At 45.8% G+C, this 21,071-nt stretch overlaps 1 protein-coding gene across 5 annotated transcripts in view; it reads left to right on the forward strand.

Annotated features, from left to right (window-relative positions):
* The window catches only part of TDRD6 (tudor domain containing 6), a 1,508,150-nt gene that overhangs the window by 512,943 nt on the left and 974,136 nt on the right, over positions 1 to 21,071 (forward strand). For 4 of the 5 annotated variants that reach the window (XM_069605809.1, XM_069605810.1, XM_069605812.1 and 1 more), the window contains exons 5-6: positions 4,824 to 4,916; positions 5,012 to 5,101. In XM_069605809.1, coding sequence (XP_069461910.1) covers positions 4,824 to 4,916; positions 5,012 to 5,101 — 183 coding nt within the window. The remainder of the gene's footprint in view (positions 1 to 4,823; positions 4,917 to 5,011; positions 5,102 to 21,071) is intronic. The other variant, XM_069605811.1, reaches the window with a different exon arrangement.

Below are 21,071 nucleotides of genomic sequence, written 5' to 3' on the forward strand. Positions count from 1 at the left end.
GTGCAGTGTTTTGGGCCCTCAGGTCCTTCCTTCCGTCCCTCAAGGGCAAGGTGGTGAGGATCTTCACCGACAACACCACCACCATGTTTTACATCAGGAAACAGGGCGGAACCAGGTCCCCAGCGCTGTCCAAGGAGGCGCAGGACCTGTGGCATTGGGCCGTCGCCCAACGGATTTTTCTGGTGCCGTTTCATCTGGCAGGGATAAAAAACACCATCGCCGACTCACTCAGCAGGGAGCTGCGCTCGTGCCACGAGTGGGAACTACGGCAGGATCTGGTGGATCGCCTCTTCCGACGGTGGGGCACACCCCAGATCGACCTGTTCGCGACGGCGACGAACACCAAGTGCCGGAGGTTCGCCAGCAGGTTTCCCCAGACGAGGAGCATGGGCGATGCTTTCTCGTTCCCCTGGGAGGGCCTGTTCCTCCACGCGTTCCCTCCTTTGCCTCTGCTAATCCGGCTCATCAACCAGCTCAAGAGGTCACGGTGCAGGATGATCCTCGTCGCACCTGCGTGGCCGAGGCAGATATGGTTCCCGGACTTGCTGGACTTGTCAGCGTCCCCGCCGATCAAGCTGCCGGCGGACGCGGATCTACTCTCCAGGGAAGGAGGCGCCATCCTCCACCACGACCCGAAGTCGCTGAACTTCCAGGCCTGGCTCCTGCAGCGCTAGAGTTTGGAGGATACGACATACCGGCCGATTGCAGAGAGGTTCTTGCAAAGGCCAGGGCGTCCTCGACTCTTAAATGCTACGGACACAAATGGAAGAGGTTCTCTGTCTGGTGCCGCGCACAGAAGATTAACCCTCTACGGATTACGGCTCCCCAAGTACTGCCGTACCTGCTGACGCTGGCCAAAGCTGGTCTGGCACACGCGTCCATCAAGATTCATCTTGCTGCGATCTCCCGATACACCAGAACCACGGGGCGGACGTCCTTGTGGTCTCATCGTCTGGTGAAAGAGTTCATGAAGGGACTGTTCAGATCGTTCCCGCCGGTGAAGGCTCCGGCCCCGGCGTGGGAGCTCAACGTGGTGCTGACCAAGCTCATGGGACCTCCGTTCGAGCCTCTGCACTCGGCCCCGTTGAAGTTTCTAACGTGGAAAACAGCTTTTCTTGTGGCCATCACCTCCGCACGACGAGTGGGAGAGATCCAGGCCCTTTCCTGCAAGGCCCCGTACTTGACTTTCCACGACACGAGGGTAGTGCTCAGGACGCACCCCTCCTTCATGCCCAAGGTACCGTCGGACTTCCATCTCAACGAACCCTTGGTGTTACCTGTGTTCTTCCCGTCGCCTTCGTCGCCGGCTGAGAGGACTTTGCACTCGCTGGATGTAGCTAGAGCGCTGAAGTTCTACGTGGACCGCACGAAGGGTTTTCGGAAGACGTCACAACTCTTTGTGAACTTTGGACCTGTCAATCAGGGGAAGGCTCTCTCGAAGGCTTCCATCTCCAGATGGCTCTCCGGCTGTATCATGTGCTGTCACCGGTTGGCAAACCGACCGCTGCCTGGCCGTCCGAGAGCCCATTCCACCAGAGCGATCGCAGCTACCACGGCGTTCCTATCTGGTGTGCCCCTGCTGGACATATGCAGGGCTGCTACGTGGAGGTCGACTCACACCTTCACGAAATTCTACTGCGTCGACCGGGATTCCAGGGAGGAGTCCAGGGTCGGCCAAGCAGTGCTGCGCAACCTGTTCGCCTGAGGTGAGCCTGGTGAGGAGGTAAGATGCTTAATGTTGAGTTGATGTGATGCTTGATGTTGAGCCTTTGCCACCTCCCGTGGTTGTGCATGTGTGTACTGCTATGTATTCTTTATTCATGAGCATGTGAATCCATGCCAGACCCCATGCTGGAGAAGGAACAAGTTACTTACCTGTAGTAACCAGCATGGGTCTGGCATGGATTCACATGCGAACCCTCCCGCCTACCCCTCTGCGGCTCTTCACTTGGTCATACTGCCACTTCACGTGCTTCCAAATCTGAAGATGGCTGCCAGAGGCGGTGCTTAGGTAGAGGGCAGTCATTGGCTGTGGTCAGTATGACGCAGAGACCAGTGATTGGTTGTTACTACGAAAGACAGATCAGAAACGAAACTGATACTGGTTTTTTCTTTACCGAGGATTCCCAGCCTGACGACGGGGAATATTCATGAGCATGTGAATCCATGCCAGACCCATGCTGGAGAACAACAGTTACAGGTAAGTAACTTGTTCCTTGTAACAGCTTCCTGGCGGGTACCACGGCCTCTAATATTCAATCCTTACAAGTGGCACAGAACAATGCCGTGCGTAACATTTTCAATCAGTCACGTCGCACACACCTCTACTTTCAGGAAAAGACTACACTGGCTACCCGTAAAACACTGCATAACGCATAAGATGCTTACTACGACCCATAAATGCCTCAGTCTTAGCAGCCCAACCTATCTGTCATCCCGTTTAGGCATCAAACCCAACGGCAGGAACCTTCGCTCTTCTTCGGCGGTCACTCTCAATTATCCCAAATTCAGAACCGCCAAATTTGAAGGCACTACACTGGATGCTCAGGGTCCCCTTTTGTGGAACACACTTCAAGCAGGTATATGGCAGATACAGAGCTATACCGCGTTCAAACGTACCGTCAAGACTCACTTATTCAACTTGGAATAATTTCCGACTCACTTCTCCTTCTTCCCCTTTGCTTGTTTGTCCTCGTCTTGTTCTTGTTCTGTGTGCGCCCTGAGGCCCACAGGCATGTTGGCGCGTTACAAAAATTAAAATAAATAAACAAATTGGTCTGCATTGGATTCACATGCAAACCCGCCTGCCCCTCTGCGGGTCTTCGCTTGGTCCTACTGCACTTTATGTGCTACCAAATCTGAAGATGGCTGCAGAGGAGGTGCTTGGGTAGAGAGCAGTCATTGCCTGGGGGCAGTATGACCCAGAGCTCAGTGATTGGTTTATAGGAGAAAGACTGTTTAGAAACTGAAACTGTTTTTTCTTTTACCGAGTATTCCCAGCCTGACGGTGAACATTCATGAGCATATGAGCATGTGAATCCATGCCAGACCCCTGCTGGAGAACAGTTAAAGGTAAGTAACTTGTTTCTTACTTAACTTGTGTCGGCTGTATGCCTTCCTAAATTAAGTTAGTTTTTGCTTCTCTCAGTCTATGTTCCACTGATCTTAAAAAGCAACTGCAATAGTATGTTACAACATTAGGTCTTACCTGCCTAGAATAACTGTGTGCCATTCCTGAAAGGTTTTCCTTTAAGTATAGCTGACCTTGGTCTACCTGGTGCATACAAAATTAGTATAAATAGTTATTGCTTAACCTAGCCTGTGTTCCACTGATCTGAAAAGCAGCTGTAATTGTACAGTACACCAACAAGGTCTTACTCACCTAGTATAACTGTGTTATCACAAAGGTATTAGAGGTATGTACTGTTCCTTGAATCTGTGTTCCACTATTTAGAAAAGTATATTTGCAAGTTGGTTGACTGCAATTTCCTTTTTGAGTGTCACTGCATAACTGACAGGGTCTACTACCATTGTGTTACTGAAATTAATCCGAAAGTAATCTATGGTCTTATCCCCCCAGAAATACTTTGATCTGTGTATTTAAAGCATAGTGTGTTTTTATAATGTGTTTATATGCTTTATGATAGTACTTACTTACCCAAGAATCTCCTAGTCTGCTTGTATATAAAATAAACCCTTTATTCTACAATTCATAGTTGTCAGTGTTTCTTTGGACCATATGTATACTATTTCTTTGTACTGATTCTTTAGGCTTCTCTCCCTCCTAAAATCAGCCTGGCTGATATGTCTGCGCTACCCTATACTCAGGTGGGACATCCTTATACTAAGAGTTGAGTCTTATACTGCCTCAGTTTAATGGTTATACTAAGCCCTTAGTTGGACTTCAGAAAAACTGTCCTAACTCCCATCTTCCCTCACCCCTTTTTGGAGCAGTGCCGTATGTTTGAGTCTTACTTTCATCCCGAGATTGTTGTCCTGGGCACTTGATCCCCTTGCTACCCATAATGCCAATCATGCCCCCAGCCAGTGAGATCTGAATCCTGACTGGTTTGTACAAGCTGGTCAAGTGGCACAGCGAGTAGAGCGCTCGCTTTGACATCTGTGCAGAGTCTGCTAATGCAGGTTCGAATCCCGGCAGGGCCAAACTCAGCCTTTCATCCTTCTGAGGTCGATAAATGTGCACCACACACCGTGGGTAATAAGCAGCGCTCAGATACTTGAGGGTGTGTAGCGCTATATAAATGTGAAATTATTATTATTATTATTATTATTATTATTATTATTATTATTATTATTATTATTATTATTATCTTTGAGATGGGATGAGGAGCGGGAATAATAGCAGTATGCAGCCTCCACACTGCCCACAAGCCAAAGGGTTGTCCATGTCCTCCACTCATTGTGCCAGCTTTCACTCAACAAATATTTGCAGCAGTGACAGGTGGTACTGCAGGCCCAGGCACCCAGGGCCTGCTCCACCTTTTGGTGCAGGTGTAGTGCCTCTAGACTTTTTGATTCATGGCCTTGATTTTGTGAGCACCACGGTGCCTCCTTGAAGTCCTTGCCAGAGCGGTGAGGGAAAGGATCCTCGGATGTCCAGTCAGTAAAGCTGAGCTGTTTGACGAAAATCAAAACAATGATTGACAGAACCTGAATAAAGTACCCACAGCTTTACTTAGGATCCACGTCTTGTTCCTTTGTGGTCGACAAACTGCTTGATTTCTACATTTATTTGCAGTAGAGGATACTTTCTCATAAACCATACTTTCTTTGTTTAATCTTTTTTTTTTTTTCATGAATAGGTAAAAACGTTATTTGTTCAGACCATATTACTAGCTATTCAGAGGAAAATCGGAACAGCACGTCTTCTAGTTCTTTTGAAACTGATGTGGAAGGTACACATGTTGAAATTAAGCTTTCCGTATTTGAAATATTGCATCAGTGTCTTTTTGTGTTAAAATATGTAAACCCTTTTACTTCATTTTGGTAGCAGCATCTGCTTTTTGTTTGGATCATCAAACATCCCTTCTGGAGGAAAACGGAGAGAATGAGGCCTGTACGTCATTGGATACAGATGAAGGTACTGCAAGAAATGTACAGACTGAGCGAAGCATAATTTAAACAATGCTGCAATTCTTCCAGCCCCCCACTCTGTGATTCACTGCTTCCATGCATGCTCTTTATTAATATTTGAATGTGTTCTTGGTCAACTGTATCCTTGTATTATATTGTTATTACTAAGGTATTGAATTCCGGCCTATCTTTTGGAAGCAACAGAGTGATTTACACATCCTAAGGGGTAAGTACAAGGTGAGGAAAATGTCAAAACAAGGGAGCAGTGAGCAAACGGGGTGCTTATTTACCCTTCAAGGTAATCAAAGGTTTTTTTGATGAGATTACATTTTTGTATTTCATGTGGAAGCACAACATGTGTTAACCTTACTTTTAAGCCATAATTCCTATTTTGGGGATTCGTGTGCCAATTTTTGGTGCCCCTCAACTTTTTATTTTTCTTCTGTCCGGATAGCCAGAGGGACTTTTATTGTCTTCACATTGTTTCTTAGCTTTTTTTAAGGTGTATTTTATTCCATCGCCCCCTCTGGCGTCCAGTCCCATGGGTGCGTTTTAGGCACCCAATGTCTGCCCTAGTGTGATTGTAGCTGTGAATTTGTTTTTAGGAGTAGGTTGGTGGTAGCTGTGCTTTTAAGTTTGGCTTCTCTAAAAGTTGCTTGCCATTTTACTGCATTGGTAGCCCAATGTACCTTTTTGGTAGGCATTTGTGTACCAATGTTTTTTTTTTGTACCCTGCTTCCAGCCATTTTGTTCTCTAGGGCAGAGCCTTTTGTCCTTCTCCTGTGTCCCTGGGATCATTAATGGTTCAGGCGGCAAGGCCCAGGAAACCAGATTATGTAAACCGGACCTGTGGGAAAGTTGTTCACTAAGCAAGTTGTTTCTGGTCACTGGAGCAGTTTCTGACAAAACCACTGATGTGTGTATATGCCATGGGGTCCTGGCAAGGGTGAATATTCACGATACTCTCCTTTTGGGTTTCTCCCTGATCCATGCTAAATATTTCTGGGAAGAGTCCTAACCACAATTCTCCATCCGGAAGTGCCTGCGAAGTGCGGCTGTTGGGCTGTGTTGGGCTGTGTTCGCTGCTTCGTTGCCCTTGGGTTCCTTTCCCGCAGTGCCGTCGGCAAGAGGAAGGACTCGACTTGAATTTTGCGCGTAACGCGCACCTGATTGGACTGAAGTGGACCTTCACATTGGCCACGCCCCCCTGAACCCGCCTGCTTGCCCGCCCACAAACTCGCCGATCACTTCCTTATTTGCACTCGGACCCGCGCATCCGGCGCGCGCATCCGGAAGTGCCTGCGAAGTGCGGCTGTTGGGCTGTGTTGGCTGCTTCGTTGCCCTTGGGTTCCTTTCCCGCAGTGCCGTCGGCAAGAGGAAGGACTCGACTTGAATTTTGCGCGTAACGCGCACCTGATTGGACTGAAGTGGACCTTCACATTGGGTATTTGCTGAGGACTCTGCACCCAATACTTTAGTGTCCGCGGGTTTCCCGCGGGTTTTGTATGTTGGGCAACCCGTTGATGTTACTCTTTTCTCTTTCCCCCTTTAGCCACGCCCCCCTGAACCCGCCTGCTTGCCCGCCCACAAACTCGCCGATCACTTCCTTATTTGCACTCGGACCCGCGCATCCGGCGCGCGCATCCGGAAGTGCCTGCGAAGTGCGGCTGTTGGGCTGTTAGGCGGTAAGGTGGCTTGGTGGTAGGGCTACCCTTTGTGGCCCTCACATAGATTATCAAATAATTGCTGGGAGGGGGTTATAGTGAGCTAAAGTGGGGTGTCTTGCATCGCCCTTTATCTCCTAGCCTATAATTGAAATCAGAACTGTTTTGGTCATGGCAGAGGGGCTTCGCAGTATAAAAAAAAAAAGTCCCAAACTAATCCTAAAAAAACAGAGGGGGACTTTAATGTAGTAAAATTGTCTGCTGCAATGCCCTTAAATCAGCCTGAAAAAGAGGTGAATGAAGAATATAAACCTCTGCTTGACTCCAATTATAGCAGTACATTGCCGTCTGAAAATCCTATAATGGCCCTAAAATCAGAAAGCAATGTTGAGAATAAAGTTATTCTCACTCCTGCCTCTTTTGAATATAACACAAATCAGGAATGGAAAAATAGATCGGATGCTAAGAAATCTGCTTCTTTGCCAACGAAATACATGACAGAGAATTTCCAATGTGATGATTTACAGAAATCTAATAGGGATGCCCCTGTCGATATAACCCCTGAAGACCATGAGGAACAAATTCCCTTGGAAAAACGGTCGGTGTATATCGACAGTGCGACTCCCAAAACTACTTTGGCCGGAAAAAACATGGATTCCAAAATTAAACCAGTATACATGTCGGTCAAAGAAGTGAATGAAAGTTCCTCAAAGGATTGGGAAATTGTTGATTGTAACTCTGATCAGAGTCTTGACAGAGATGAAATAAAAACAATAATGGGAATTGAGCAATTTGATATGTGTACTGCAGATGTCTCTATATTAGCCCCGGCAATTGAAATAGAATTAGGCAAACGGATTCGTCTATCCAACGAACCCTCAACTCCAGTCAATAGAAGTAAGTATGGGATTGAGAATGTGTTCCTATTTAATAATCCCCAAGCATACACCTACTCTGTACCTTCACACTTTAGTGCACAGAAGGAAGCACGTATTCTTGGAGGAATTAATACTCCGAGTAATAACATAGGAGGGCCCCCCTTGATGGTAAATAGCTCCCCGATCCTGGAACAACCGACGATCCCTACTTGCCAATATCCTTCTAGACATGAAGGAAATAGAGTACCTAGTCTTGATTCCAACGAGTCTACTCACTGTAAGACTCATCCACAGCCTAACTGTCCTACCGCTGAACAAGAAAAATGGAATGCCGAACTGCAGCACTCCATCGAATCTTTTCCGGTCATGACCAGAATTCTCAATTTACTTGATAAAGGCCATGAGCAGACTCATGAGGCAATAAAATTCCTACAGATTCAAATGTCTGACCTCACGAGTTCTCTTGGCAAAATGGAGGGCATGTTATTTGCCTGCCATATGTTTTCTTCCATCTTAAACAAAAAAGATTCGATGGCCCATGCTCAAACTATAGGCACTCAAACTAAATTGTTCTCAGAAGTAGTGACAGAAGAACCATCCATTAAATTAGAAAACAGTAAGGTTGTGAACCCAAAGGTAGTGAACTTGGAAAATACCAGTGAACCTAACCTTGCTGTCTTGACTATCCTTGTAAAGGAAATGGCAACTAATCTTGCCATACTTTCCAAGTCAATTAACAAGGAACCACTGATGACTCCGTGTGTAGAAGAAAGAGTTCCTCCAGACAGTCCTTCAGCTTTAACTGATCTTATTGATCTCACTGGAATAGATCATATCCCTCAGGAAGCAATAGAAATACATGATATTGAGGAGGTGCATTATCAAACTCCTCCCATTGCCCTTACTAGAAAACAAAGAAGGGCTTTGGCACAAGCTCAAAAGAGAAATCTTCTTGCCAAACTACAAAAGGGAAAACATGAAAAAAAAACAAAGAACCAATCACGTGACAAAAATGATACTCATAATACACATATTAAAGATATTTGTAATCTTTCAGAGGGAGATAACATCATCGACTTAAATCAGTTGAGCGAGGAATCTAAGGCCCTGTTGAATCTTCCAGAGCCAGATTTGAATACTGTAACTACCAAAGTCCCCTGCAAATCTCTACTAAAAAACAAAAAAATTAAAGAAAACGAGGACTTGTTTAATGAACCAGCTTGGCAAGAATCTAACAAATCACGATCTAATGCAAACAAGGGAAAGGATAAAGAGGAGAAAGGACATATTGACCTCGGGGAGGTGGCTAACCCAATTGCTGGGCCCCCACACTGCGTTCAAACTGACCTCTCCAAATATTATCCAATCTTGAAAATTAAAAAAACTGCGAAAGTGATTTTGGGTAAAGCTAATGGACAAAGAGAAAATAAATTACTCACTTGTCCTAATCATCCAACTGAATCCCCAAAAAAAAATTTGGAGGGTGTAAGTTCAAGCGAGCCGGAAGAAATAACCTCAGATAATAATGTTGACCCTCGTAAACAATTAATTACTCATGAAACTGAGAGCCTAGTCCATCAAAATACTAGCCCAAAGTTACCAACCTTGAGTTTGCAACGTCCACAAGCCAATGAGCGCTCCAAATTGACCAATCTGAAATCCATTACGGATAATCGGGAATCCCTGACTAACCATAATTATGGCGACCTAAAATCTGCTATAATTATGGGCTGGGAAAGCGATGAAGCTCGCTATGGTAAGGCTCGCTTGAACCGCTCCTTTATGATGACTGTTTTTCAGGATATCCCTGCCCTACGAAATATTAGATCTGATGACATAGATTGGGTGAAATTGGCTGATATTAATAACAATCGAATGATTTGTAAATTTATGTCTCCTTTTATTATGAAGATGTTATGGGATCACTCTGATGATTTGGCATTTATTGGTTTAACTGCATCATTCTTTTCATCTTTTGACGATGCACAAAGTTACCTAGAAACTACTCCCTTGAGCGTCGAAAGTGTCACTGATAATGTAATCCAGGGTACTCCTGTAAATATTGATGCTAATACTATGAAACAATACATGTCATTCATGTCTGCTTTAAAGGAGATGTCTTGGAGGGACCCCATTAACACCACACAAGCAAACCAACAAAAGGCAATGAATCACTCGTAGCCCACTCCGACTCCACATTATTTCGTGGAATTCTTGTGGTATAAATAACTTCAAAAAATGGTATCACTTAAATCAGCTCAATCGACCTGATCTCATCTTTATTCAAGAGACCATGAATCAATCCTCCTTCTTTATAGATGGATACTCAGCATATATTCAGACTGCAAAGCGAGGCAGTGAAGGTCGTCCTTCTGGCGGCCTGGCTATACTGGTTAATTCTGCTCTTCAATGCTCTTTGGAAAAGATTAGCAGTTCAGATTCCATTTTAGCAATCATTATGAAAGATGATTTGGATCCCTCTATTATTCTTTTATTGGTATGTATTTATTGGAATAAATTGTCTACACCAATTGAGACCATTATTGAGGAAATGCATGATGTATTAGAAAAGGGACTATTATCATACCCAACGGCGAGAATTATCGTAGGCGGTGACTTCAACTGTTACTGCTATGAAATAGGTGTTCATAAAAATGAAATTAGGGAAAAGCATTCAATTACTTCCCATAAGCTCGGTACTATATGGAATTCTTTTTTCCTTGAATGGGATATTCAAACTCCTTACTTTGCTCTAGACGATTATTCCTATACATGGACTAGAGCAAATCTCAATTCTCTCATTGATTATTTTTTCATCTCTTCGAGTTTATATTCGAATATAGATGCCCTTAAAATTATTGATCCATTTTTAGGAGACCATATGATTATTTCTATGCAGATGAATATTCCTTTGGCTCATTTCAAAGATAATTCTTTTCTTTCTTTAGTAGAAACTGACCAGCCCCACCACACAGTGAGATGGAATCCCAAAGTGTGTGCAATATTTATTCGGAATCTAGAATGTGATCCTGGTATCTTCTCACATCAATCACCATCTAGCCCTTCACTTATTCATTTAGATCATCTAAATTCTACTAGAATTCAAATCCATCTAGAAGCTATGCTCCATTCAAGGGATAATCAAGAAAAAGCTATCCAGGTTCATGCGCACAAATTTAATAGTCAAGTTGCTCATTTAAAATCGCAAAAAAAACACGAAATTTGTCAGATTAATAGAACTTTTCTCTCTGACTTCGCTTGTGATAAATTGATCAAAGCAGTCAGACAAAGATTCCGTAATAAATTAAAATGGCTAAAAAGACATCTTCTCTATGCAGATAACCAAAAATTATTCTACCATCTACTAAAGCACGACTCTAGGAAAACCTGGAATACTCTTCTTTCTATCACCTCGGAAACCACAACTAATTTTGATTCTGTTATCTCCGCCGAAAATTGGGTATCGTATGTAAAACTCAAATATATCATGCCCGAGCGCTTTCACTTCCTAAAGGGTAGTGAACCACGCTTGGAATTTGATTTTTCTTCACTATGGTCCATAGAAGACATCATAGATGCCATCGGTCGATTGAAGCCTTCTAAAGCACCTGGTCCCGATGGTATTCCATCTTGTGTGTATAAATCGAACCCAGTATTTTGGGCCCATATCCTTAAAATCAAATTTGATCTGATTTTACAAACAGGACATATCCCCATAACATGGTCTTCTGCGTTAGTTATTCCAATTTATAAAAAGGGCTCTCCGGATTGTCCCTCTAATTATCGCCCGATTGCCTTAACCGACTCCTCTTCCAAAATATTTTCTATTTTACTTATTCAACAATTACAAACTTACATGGACGAAAAAAATATGTTGTCTATTTATCAGGGAGGATTTAGAAAACTCATTGGTTGTCAGCTAAAAGCCACAATTCTTTCTCATCTTCAGGCTCATTCCTTGGCTAGTCACTCAGGGCCAATTTACATGGCTAGTTTGGATTTGACCGCAGCATTTGATTGTGTTATTCGTGAAGTCTTGTGGAAAAAAATGATCCATCTTGGTATTCCGACTAAATTAGTTGCTTTGATTGCAATTCTCCACAAAAATACAAATTATAGCATGCGTCTCACCAAGGAAGGAGCCCTGACTGACCCCATTCCTACTGAGATCGGGGTGAAACAAGGCTGCAATATGGCAGCGATATTGTTCAATTTGTATTTGTTAGGATTGGATGAGAAATGGATTGCTGGGGAATGCTATTCTGTAAAGTTTGGTTCCCTGAACTTAGATTGGTTAGGCTTTGCTGATGATTTGCTATTTTTCGATCGAACGCCCTTTGGTCTCCAACGAAAGTTGGACTTATTCTTGGAATTTGCTTTCAATCATAATCTTACGCCTAATCCAACGAAAACTTTTATATTGATCTTCTCCCCAAAAAAATTAGGATGTCATCGTTATTCTTGGCATATAAACAATGTCAAAATTGAATACTCCTCGATGCTTCGCTATTTGGGATATCCGTTAGCTGATCAATATTCAATCACAATGTGGAAAAACTATCTTAACCAAAAAGTTAGGGGGCTGACATCTCAGATGAAAATTATTCATCAGAAATATTGTATGTTCTCCTTAATACCTTTAATTCAATTTTATCTGCAGAAGGTTGAACCTATTATTCTATACTCCCTGGACATTTGTACATATGATTTAGATGCCTACCTAAATATCTTACAGGGGAAATTATGGAAAACAGTTCTGGGACTATCACTGTCGATTCCTAACGTGATGATTTGCCATGAATTAAACTTACTACAATTGTCAGTAAAACACACATGGCGTAAAATTATCAATCTAACTAAGATCTATAATCCACCGAAAAATACTCTTTATGTTAAACTGAATCAATTATTGAGTGAATCTTATATCAAATCACTCAATACTTACTCGCTGAAACTTACTAAAATATTACATCTTATCAATGAAACGCCGTTATCCATGAGTATGGGGTTACCAAGCCAAAAACTAAAATTTCAAAGATTTTTTTGGTGTATAATGCTGGATGAAATGGGTAAATATACCTCCTTCAAAGAATACAATGAAGTTCGCGGTAGATGGGGAACCCGAATAAAATATCTCTTACAGTTCCCTTCAGCTCGCTCAAGAAATATTTATATGCGTTTTCGACTCAACCAATTTCACACCCGCGAACGACTCAAACATTGGACTGGTTATTTAAATAGCAACACTGATACTAGTTGCCGTTTCTGTAGAAATTGCATAGTACTAGAAACCCTTAAACACTTAGTGATTAGCTGTCCATTCTTTGAAGACCATCGCATTCAATTTTTTGAGTACTTCTACTCTAATTGTGTAACCACAAAGGAACTCTTATGGAAACGCTGTATGGAAGGTTTTAGTCAGAATCTTATTCTCCGCCTAACTAACTTGCTGGCATTCATAGAATCGAAGTTGGCAGAAGATTTGTAGGCCAAACAAAAAACGCGTAAATTCTACTATTAGATCGTGTAGATGGGTGAGAATGAACATTTAATATAATCATATCAAACGGCATTATTATGACCTTTAGGTAATCACATAAAGTCCTGAACTGTAATCTTATTCTTTGAATGCTAATTGGATATTAATTGGATGTTGTTTCAGAACTTTTTCGATAGTGTTTATGTCTCTATTTTTTTTCAATTGTACTTCTTAATTTTTTTAGTTTTACTAATCAAATGGAAATTCGGTATTATCATTTTTTTGCTTATTCAAAATGATGTCAAAGTTTGTTTGTTAGGGTAAGCCTTCTCTTCTTTTTAATTGTCAAGGTGTAATGATATGTCTTAAATTATTGGTGCTTAGTATTTCTTATTTTAATGTTAAATCTATTTGTAAAGGTTTTTACTTCAATAAACCAAATACAAAAAAAAAAAAATTCTCCATAGATTTTCATTGCGCGTTCTCCTTTTCTGCAACTTCTTCCACTGGGGTCAGTCTTCCAACCTCAGAAACTTGTCCTTGGTCTCCTGTGGCTTTTCTTGGGGTTGATTGTCGTAGCGTCTGCACCCGTGTCGGTCAGACTTGACTCTTGTTGTGTGGGTGTATAATGTTTCACACTACTTCTGTGGAATTGTGAACTAACACTGGCCCTCTTATTAAAGGGAATCTGGGGTACATGCCCGCACCTGGACATTTTCCCTTTGCGGTGTAGTGGTCTCTGGCTGAAGGTTCACCATTTTTGCATTTAACTGTGATTTTATGCACATTTTTTAAATGATCCCTTTTTGTATCTGTGAGGAGCCAGGACGTGACAGATCGTTTTGGCTATAAACCTTTATTTAACAAATAAGGAGATGAAAAAGGCCTTGCTATCCCTGTGCTAGGAGGTGTTTTCTCAAAAAAACAAAGGCTCTGTCCATTGTCAAGATGTTTAAATGAAAATGTCCTGTGTTCGAAATCCTATTATAGACTTCAAACTCCTAACTCTAAGTTGAAAAATGGTAAGGTCTTTAGCCCTGGTCGTGTACAAATTGTTCAAGTTCAAAATGTAATGGCCTAACTTTAACAAAAGTTCCAATGGATTCAATCCACAGTTCTAGGAAAATGTTTCTCCAGGTTTTCTCTTCACCAACACAACAGTTTTTAAGGGTATGAGGTCTTCTTTATATGTCTCTGAACAACAAAAGTGACTTTTAGTTTAAGTAACTTGGCTTCACCGGTTATAATCTCCTGCCAGGGATTTTCTCTTGTGCTTTGTTTAACAATGCTTGCAATTGTAGGATTTCTTGGTATACTCTCCTGCAAGGGTTTTTGTCTCTTGATGCCCTTGCCAACTTGATTCACAGAAGTATTTGGTGTGTTTCACATTTAATGTCCGCCTGCTTTCATTACAATGTCTTGGTTTACCTCTTTGCCAATATTCATTACACCTTCTTTGCCTTACTTCCTCCTTGGGGGGTCCTTCACCCCGTTAATCTTATTTGCTTACAGTGCCCGGTAACCTCCCGGACATCCAGCACCAGTCTCTCCCTTGGCGTTCCTGTTTCTCTGGAGCGTGTAATTTGGTGAGAGGTGCTTCTATCTAGCCAATTTGTGGCATTCGTGTTTCTTTACGATTTACTACAGCTATCTTTATTTGCAAGTTTTACAGCAATTTACCCTTGGTGATCAGGCCCTCCAGGCACCTTTTTATGAGCCCTCTCTGCTGAGAAATAAAACTCAGACCTCCGTGTTTTCGACCATTCTTCCAAGGAACAATTTAACCAATGATACCAACACTCTCCGGGAAGGCCAACCACTCGGACGTTTTGGCCTATTTCTTTTTAGCGGCTCTCCAACCAATGTTTATCTGAGCATTCAGCCAGTCAATTTATGACGGCAAGTACTTCTTAAAATAGTAGGGTTTTAATGTATTTGCGGAAGGATGGGATATCCTGAATGTCTCTAATTTCTGGAGGTAGCAGGTTCCAGAGTTTGCTTGCATTGACTGTGCAGGCTCTCCCCATAACATGTGCTTTTTTAAAAGCATGGCACATGGAAGAGAAGAGGGCGGTACTCGTTCTTAAATCACGAGCAGGATTTTACTCAAGCATACAATTCCACATGTAAAGGGGCATCTGTCATGGAATGCTTTGAGCTAGGGTTAACCTCAATTTAATCCGAGCTTCAACGGGTAACCAATGGAGCCACTTTTGAACTTTGGAGCTATGATGATTATTAGTAACTATGTGTAGTGCTGTGTTTTGCAGAACCTGTTGTGTTTTAATTGCATACTTGGGAGAACCTGCATACCGAGCATTGCAGTAATCTAATTACTCCCATGTCCCGTCCCCTTTCTTTCATACTTTTGGGACATTCCGTCCAGTGGGACGGGACCGGAGCACTTTTGTGAAAAAAAAATCAAATTGAAAAATGTGTCCTTCTCTTTTTACACGGGGTACCGTACGTGGCCGTAACCACGCCCTCCTGAGCTGCGCCCCGCACATCACCCTTCAGTCCTTTTCTCCACGCAGTCGGGGCTGGACGCACTTGTATCACCGGAAAGACATTTTCTTTTTTCCGTTGTCTTTCCGTTGTCATTCGCTCCTGCGGTCGCGTAGTCCTCGGTCTATGCTGGATCCTTTGGGTTTTGTCTCTTGTTCCTCTTGCCAATTCCGCTTTGCTAGGGCAGAACCCCATTCTCTCTGTTTAGTGTCTGGGACCGGATCGCTGTTGGGACTCGTGTTTCCACTGCAACTCCCTTTTGGTCCGGGCACTTCAACGTTGTCTTCGTCGGTGGGAGGAGGTCTTCCAGTGCGTTCCTCCACCACATTTTCAACTCTTCATCGAAAGAGACGCCCGGTAAGTTCCTTACTTTTTAGGGAACCCGGCCGGGGGACTCCTTCCTGGGGTCCTCCATGTCTGGGAGGGGCTTCAACAGCTCTGCTACCAGGGTTTCCCCTGAGGTGCCTCGCAGGCCTAATAGGCATACCAGGGGTTTTCTCTGAGGGTTCCCGCAAAGGGCCTGCGAACACCAGACTACAATCCAAGGTTCATCAGTCGGGTGCTAATAGTCAGCCCAGTCTTGCTGAGACTTTGGGTAGTGGAGTTCACTCTGAGGTTTCCTTGTCTGGAGCTTCCCATACAGACACCGGGGTGCTCCCTCAGGCCTCTGTTGAGGCTTTTCTGTACCTCTGAGGGGAGCTGTACGTACCTATCGCTGTTCCGAGGTTCCTCTCTTTTGGCTGAGGTGTGTACCGACAGAACTGAGAGACCTGCTAGGGTCTTGTCTGTGAGGTGGATTCCTCAACATTCCCGCGCTCGCGGTGATACCGGTTCTGTCGAGGGGGCAAAGGGAGACGTCTCTGACCGTGACTCCTCTGTTACCGGTTTTGCTGAGGTTACTCTCTTGGAGGCTAATTCAAGGGGCCCCTTCAGGTTGTCCAGTAAACATCCGAGGCCCCACAGTACCAGCTCCGCCGAGGATCCTTGTGTCAAGGCTAAAGTTTTTGATCAAGTCACCTGACCATCTTGTGGCGATACCTGCCTCATCCACACGTGACGCAATTCTCTTCGGGTGTGGACAAAATGGCGGGCCTTCCCTCGTGCTCTGCGGTGGCCATTTTGGATTCTTTCGTTACACCCACGCTATCGACGACGGGTGCTGGCCACCTTCTTTTTGGTCCAGTTTCCGCGGTTCGGTGCAAACCCGTTCTGCCCTTCTTATGACTGGCTCGGATGCCAAAACCGTATACGGTCTCGCTTCCTGGCAGTCATCCTCATTACTTTGGTGGGGGTATGCCCTTTATGGGCGGCCTCTGCCCACCGAGTGTCTAAATCTTTGTCAGAGGATGCCTTTTCGGGAAATTTCAGAGACTTATGCACTCTGAACCCATGAGGGAGTACTTTAAGGGCTTTTTCTTGTAGCTCTCTCACCAGGGTTTCCCCTAGGGTGCCCAAAGGCCTAACGGGCTTACCGGAGATTCCTCAGAGGGTTCTGACGGACCTGCCAGTACCGGACATTGTTCAGAGGTTCACCATCACAATGCTAAAGTTAAGCCCAGTTCGGCTGGGTGCTGGGATACCAGGGTTCACCCTGAGGTCTCTGTTTCTGGAACTTTCCCCGTTGTAACCAGGTTGAAACCTGAGGTTCCTTTTGTGGACGCTAAAGTCTGTACCGAGTCCCGACTCAAAGCCTGCTTTCAAGGGAGCTTTACGTACCAGGTTGAAACCTGAGGTTCCTCTTGTAGAGGCTAAAGTCTATATCGACAGATCTGAGAGGCCTTCTTAGAGGGTCTTGTCGGTGAAGTATTGTCCTTAACCGTCCCACGCTCAAGGTCGTGGTGGTACCAGTTCTGTCGAGGGGGCAAAGAGGGGGCTCACGGACCGCATTCCCTCTGGTACCGGCTTGTCCGAGGTTCCTCCATTGGAGGCAAATTTTGAGACCGGTTCAAGGATGTCGACTAACATCCGAGACCGCCCAGTACCGGCTCTGCCGAGGATCCTTGTAAGGCTAAAGTGTTAAGTCCCCTGACACTCCTGAGGAGGCGGTTGCCTCAGCAATGCATGCCACGCAAGTTCTCTTCAGGTGGTGAGAAAATGGCGGCCCAAACTGCGTGGCCAACGGCGGCCATTTTGGATACCTCCCTTACACCTATGTTCTTAACGTCTGGTGCTGGGAGCATTCCTTTCGGCAATAGTAACCCGTTCCGCCCTTCTTTTGACTGGCTTGCGTGAGCTCCACTGCCTCATACTGTCTCGCTCCCTCCTGCTTTTGCTCCACTGATCTGTGGACCCGGCTGGTGGGGGACCCTCCTGGCAACCATCCTCCTCGTGTTCAGGGGGTAAGCCCCTTACGAGCAGTTTCTTCCTCTTAGACACCTAAGCCCTCGGCTGAGGATGAGTTTTTGGGAAGTGTTAGATGCTCATGCACTCTGATCCTATGAGGACGTATTTCAAGTGTCTTTTCACTCCTGTTCCACCCTGGCCTTGGCTGCTCTGATTCAGTTTTCTTTTATAACCTGAGGCGGTAGGCGTGGAGGACCAGTCTTCTGTTCCTGCCTTATTGGGATGAGCCTTAAGCGGATGAGGACGGCGATGAGTAGCCCTGCTCGGTGAGAGCATTCCATGATCGGGACAGGCTTGTGTAGCTCTGTTACCAGGGTTTCCACTGAGGTGCCTCAAAGGCCCTAATAGGCGCACCAAAGTGTTCTCTGAGGGTCCCTCAGAGGACCTGTCAAAACCGGACGTGGTTCTGAGGTTCACCATTTGGTAAGGTTCAGCTCAGTTCGTCTGTGGCTCTGGATACCAGGGTTCGCCCTGAGGTCTCCATTTCTGGAGCTTTCCACACTGATACCGGGGTACCCTCTGAGGTCTCAGTTTCTGGTGCTTGTCACACCGAGCCACGGCTCGAGGCCCCTCGTGAAGGAGCTGTATGTCCTGGGTTAAAACCCTAGGTTCCTCTAAATACAGTGCCGACTGAGTCAAGGGATCCTCTAAGGGTCCTGTTGGTAGGGTACATTCCTCAACCGTCCCACGCTCAGGGTTGTTGTGGTACCGATTCTGTCAAGGGGGCAAAGAAGGTGATCCGCAACAGGCCTTCCAGTACCGGCTCTGCCGAGTTTCCTCCATTGGAAGCTAATTCTGGGTCAGATCCTAGGATGTCCACTAATCCTAGATCTGCCAGCACCGGCTCGGCCGAGGATCCTTGTTTCAAGGCTAAGTGTTTAAGTGCCCTGACTCCCCTGAGGGAACAGTCGTCTCACTTTCTCCTATGACACAGTTCTTTTCAGCTGTTGACTAAATGGCGGCCCAACCTCCTTGGTTCACGGCAGCCATTTTGGATTCCTCCCTAACACCAACTTTCATGACTGGTGCTGGGAGCGTTCCTTTTGGGGTTGAGCAGCTTTCCCCGCTATGTGGACAACAAAGACCCATTTGTTGGTCCTGGCGACAGCTTCAGCTAAGGCCCCTTGTACACAGAGGTCACGGTCCCAGACTCGGTCCTTCTTTGGGATCAGGGTGTTTCAGGGTCTCCTTGGTAGCCTCGCCTTAAGCGGCAGCGACAAGGTGGTTGGTTTTTCTCTAGGCCATCAGCCTCCTCTACAGGGACAGGTAATCTCCCTGCCGACAAATCACCAAATTATATTTTTTGTCGGTCACACTACACTTCAGTGGGAGGACGAATCTCGTCTCATCTGGAGGTGTGGCAACCCATCACCGTAGACTGGTGGGGTTTGTCCATCGTTTAGGTTTTTGCTTACCTTTTCCTCCTACCCCACCATTCAAACCTCTCTTCCAACAGATCGGGATGCCCTCCCTCAGAGCAGGGGTACAGAAATGTGTATACCTCGGAGCGGTGGAACCTGTTCTCCTCATGGAACAAGGGAGGGGCTAGTACTGCTGTCCTTTCACAGTGCTCAACCAGGCTGGCCTGCGCGCGATCTTCAATATTTCCGAAAGAAATTCAAGTTGATCACGCCCTGCCAAATAAAGTCCTCTCGTCGGAAGGGCGATTGGCTCAGTGTGGTGGTCTTCCAGGATGCGTAAATGCACATTCGAGGTGATTGGGTCCTCCGACGTATTCCATATCTGACAGTAGTCACCACAGCTGTGCTGCTTCGGAAAATCTTTCTGCGTCCTGCATCGCTGACGTCGATACGCCATCCTCGAGGACCTCCTCCGACGGCTGACGTCACCGGATGTTATAAGTAGGACGCACAATGCCTGTAGCCTCAGTTCCGTTTTTTCCGCAAACGTGTTCGCTTCGGGGATCTCGGCGCGCCTCGACTCTTTCTGTTCTTTCAGTTCTTCGAACCTGTTCATTTTGTGAAGTATTATCGGGATGTCTTTCTCTTCTTCCACCCCACGTCTGGGCTTCAAGAAGTGTGGGGACTGCGGGTCCAAGATGTCGGTGACTGACTCGCACGTTGCCTTCCTCTGGTGCCTCAGGGAGGCCCACGACACGGATGATTGTGTCGACTGCCAGTCGCTTACGTCCAAGGCCTTGCGGGAACGTAAGAAGCGGTTGGTCGGTAAGGTGTCCAAGCCCCGGAAGTCAAGGTCCACTGGGCTTTAGATGGACTATTCAAGAGGTGACTCTCAGCATCGTAGTCGTAAGTCTAGGGGGTCTTGGTCCCGGAGTGGGTCCTGCCACTCCTCTGCCTCTTCGAGGCACTCCTGGAAGCGCGTCATCGGTCGCCTTCCACGTCCTCATCCGAGGACTCTGCCCGTCGGCGGATTTCTTATCCCACCAATCGTTCCTCTCCAGAGGAATGGGCTTCCTTCGGGAAGAAAATGTTGGCGATTCTTGAATCGCAGGGCTCCGGTCCGTCCGCGCCTCCGAGAACGGGTCGGCCGTGACTGTACTAGAGACACCGCTTGTAGGCCTTCGGGCTCGGGTGGTCGGCACGATTTGCGGGAGAGGTCCCGCTCGGACAAGGGGAATCGTTCTAGTTATGCCCGTTCCAGGTCCCGGTCCTCGACGCCCTCGAGACCGCGTGCCTTCGAAGAAGACATCGACGCCTTCAGCGCTGAGGTCGTCGATGGGCTCTCTCCAGGCCCCGCCTTCGAGGAAGTCGACGTCATCGATGCCTAGGCTGTCGAGACACGCTCTGGGCACCGGCCTCGAGACCTGTGTCGAAGCGGTCGACGCCTTTTGAGGCGGTTCTGTCGGAGGTTCCCCGTGGCATGGTGGAACCCCCTAGAAAGGCTCTGGCCAAGGCAAAACATTTCTTTGTCCCTTATTCCGTGCCCACATTCCAGCCTAAGGATTACATTTCTGAGGAGGATGAGGGTTCTGAAGATGGGTTGGTTCCTGACACGGTACCAGACGACATCATCTCTGGTCATAGCCAGATTGAGGCCCTGCATCAGTCGCTGCAAGACGCCAGCGGTCTGGCCACCTCTCCGGAAGTGGAGTTCTGTAGGCCTGAGCCTGGCACCCATGCCGAGTCC

The sequence above is a fragment of the Ambystoma mexicanum genome, chromosome 4p (assembly GCF_040938575.1).
Source record: "Ambystoma mexicanum isolate Mex_15411 chromosome 4p, UKY_AmexF1_1, whole genome shotgun sequence".
NCBI lineage: Eukaryota > Metazoa > Chordata > Amphibia > Caudata > Ambystomatidae > Ambystoma > Ambystoma mexicanum.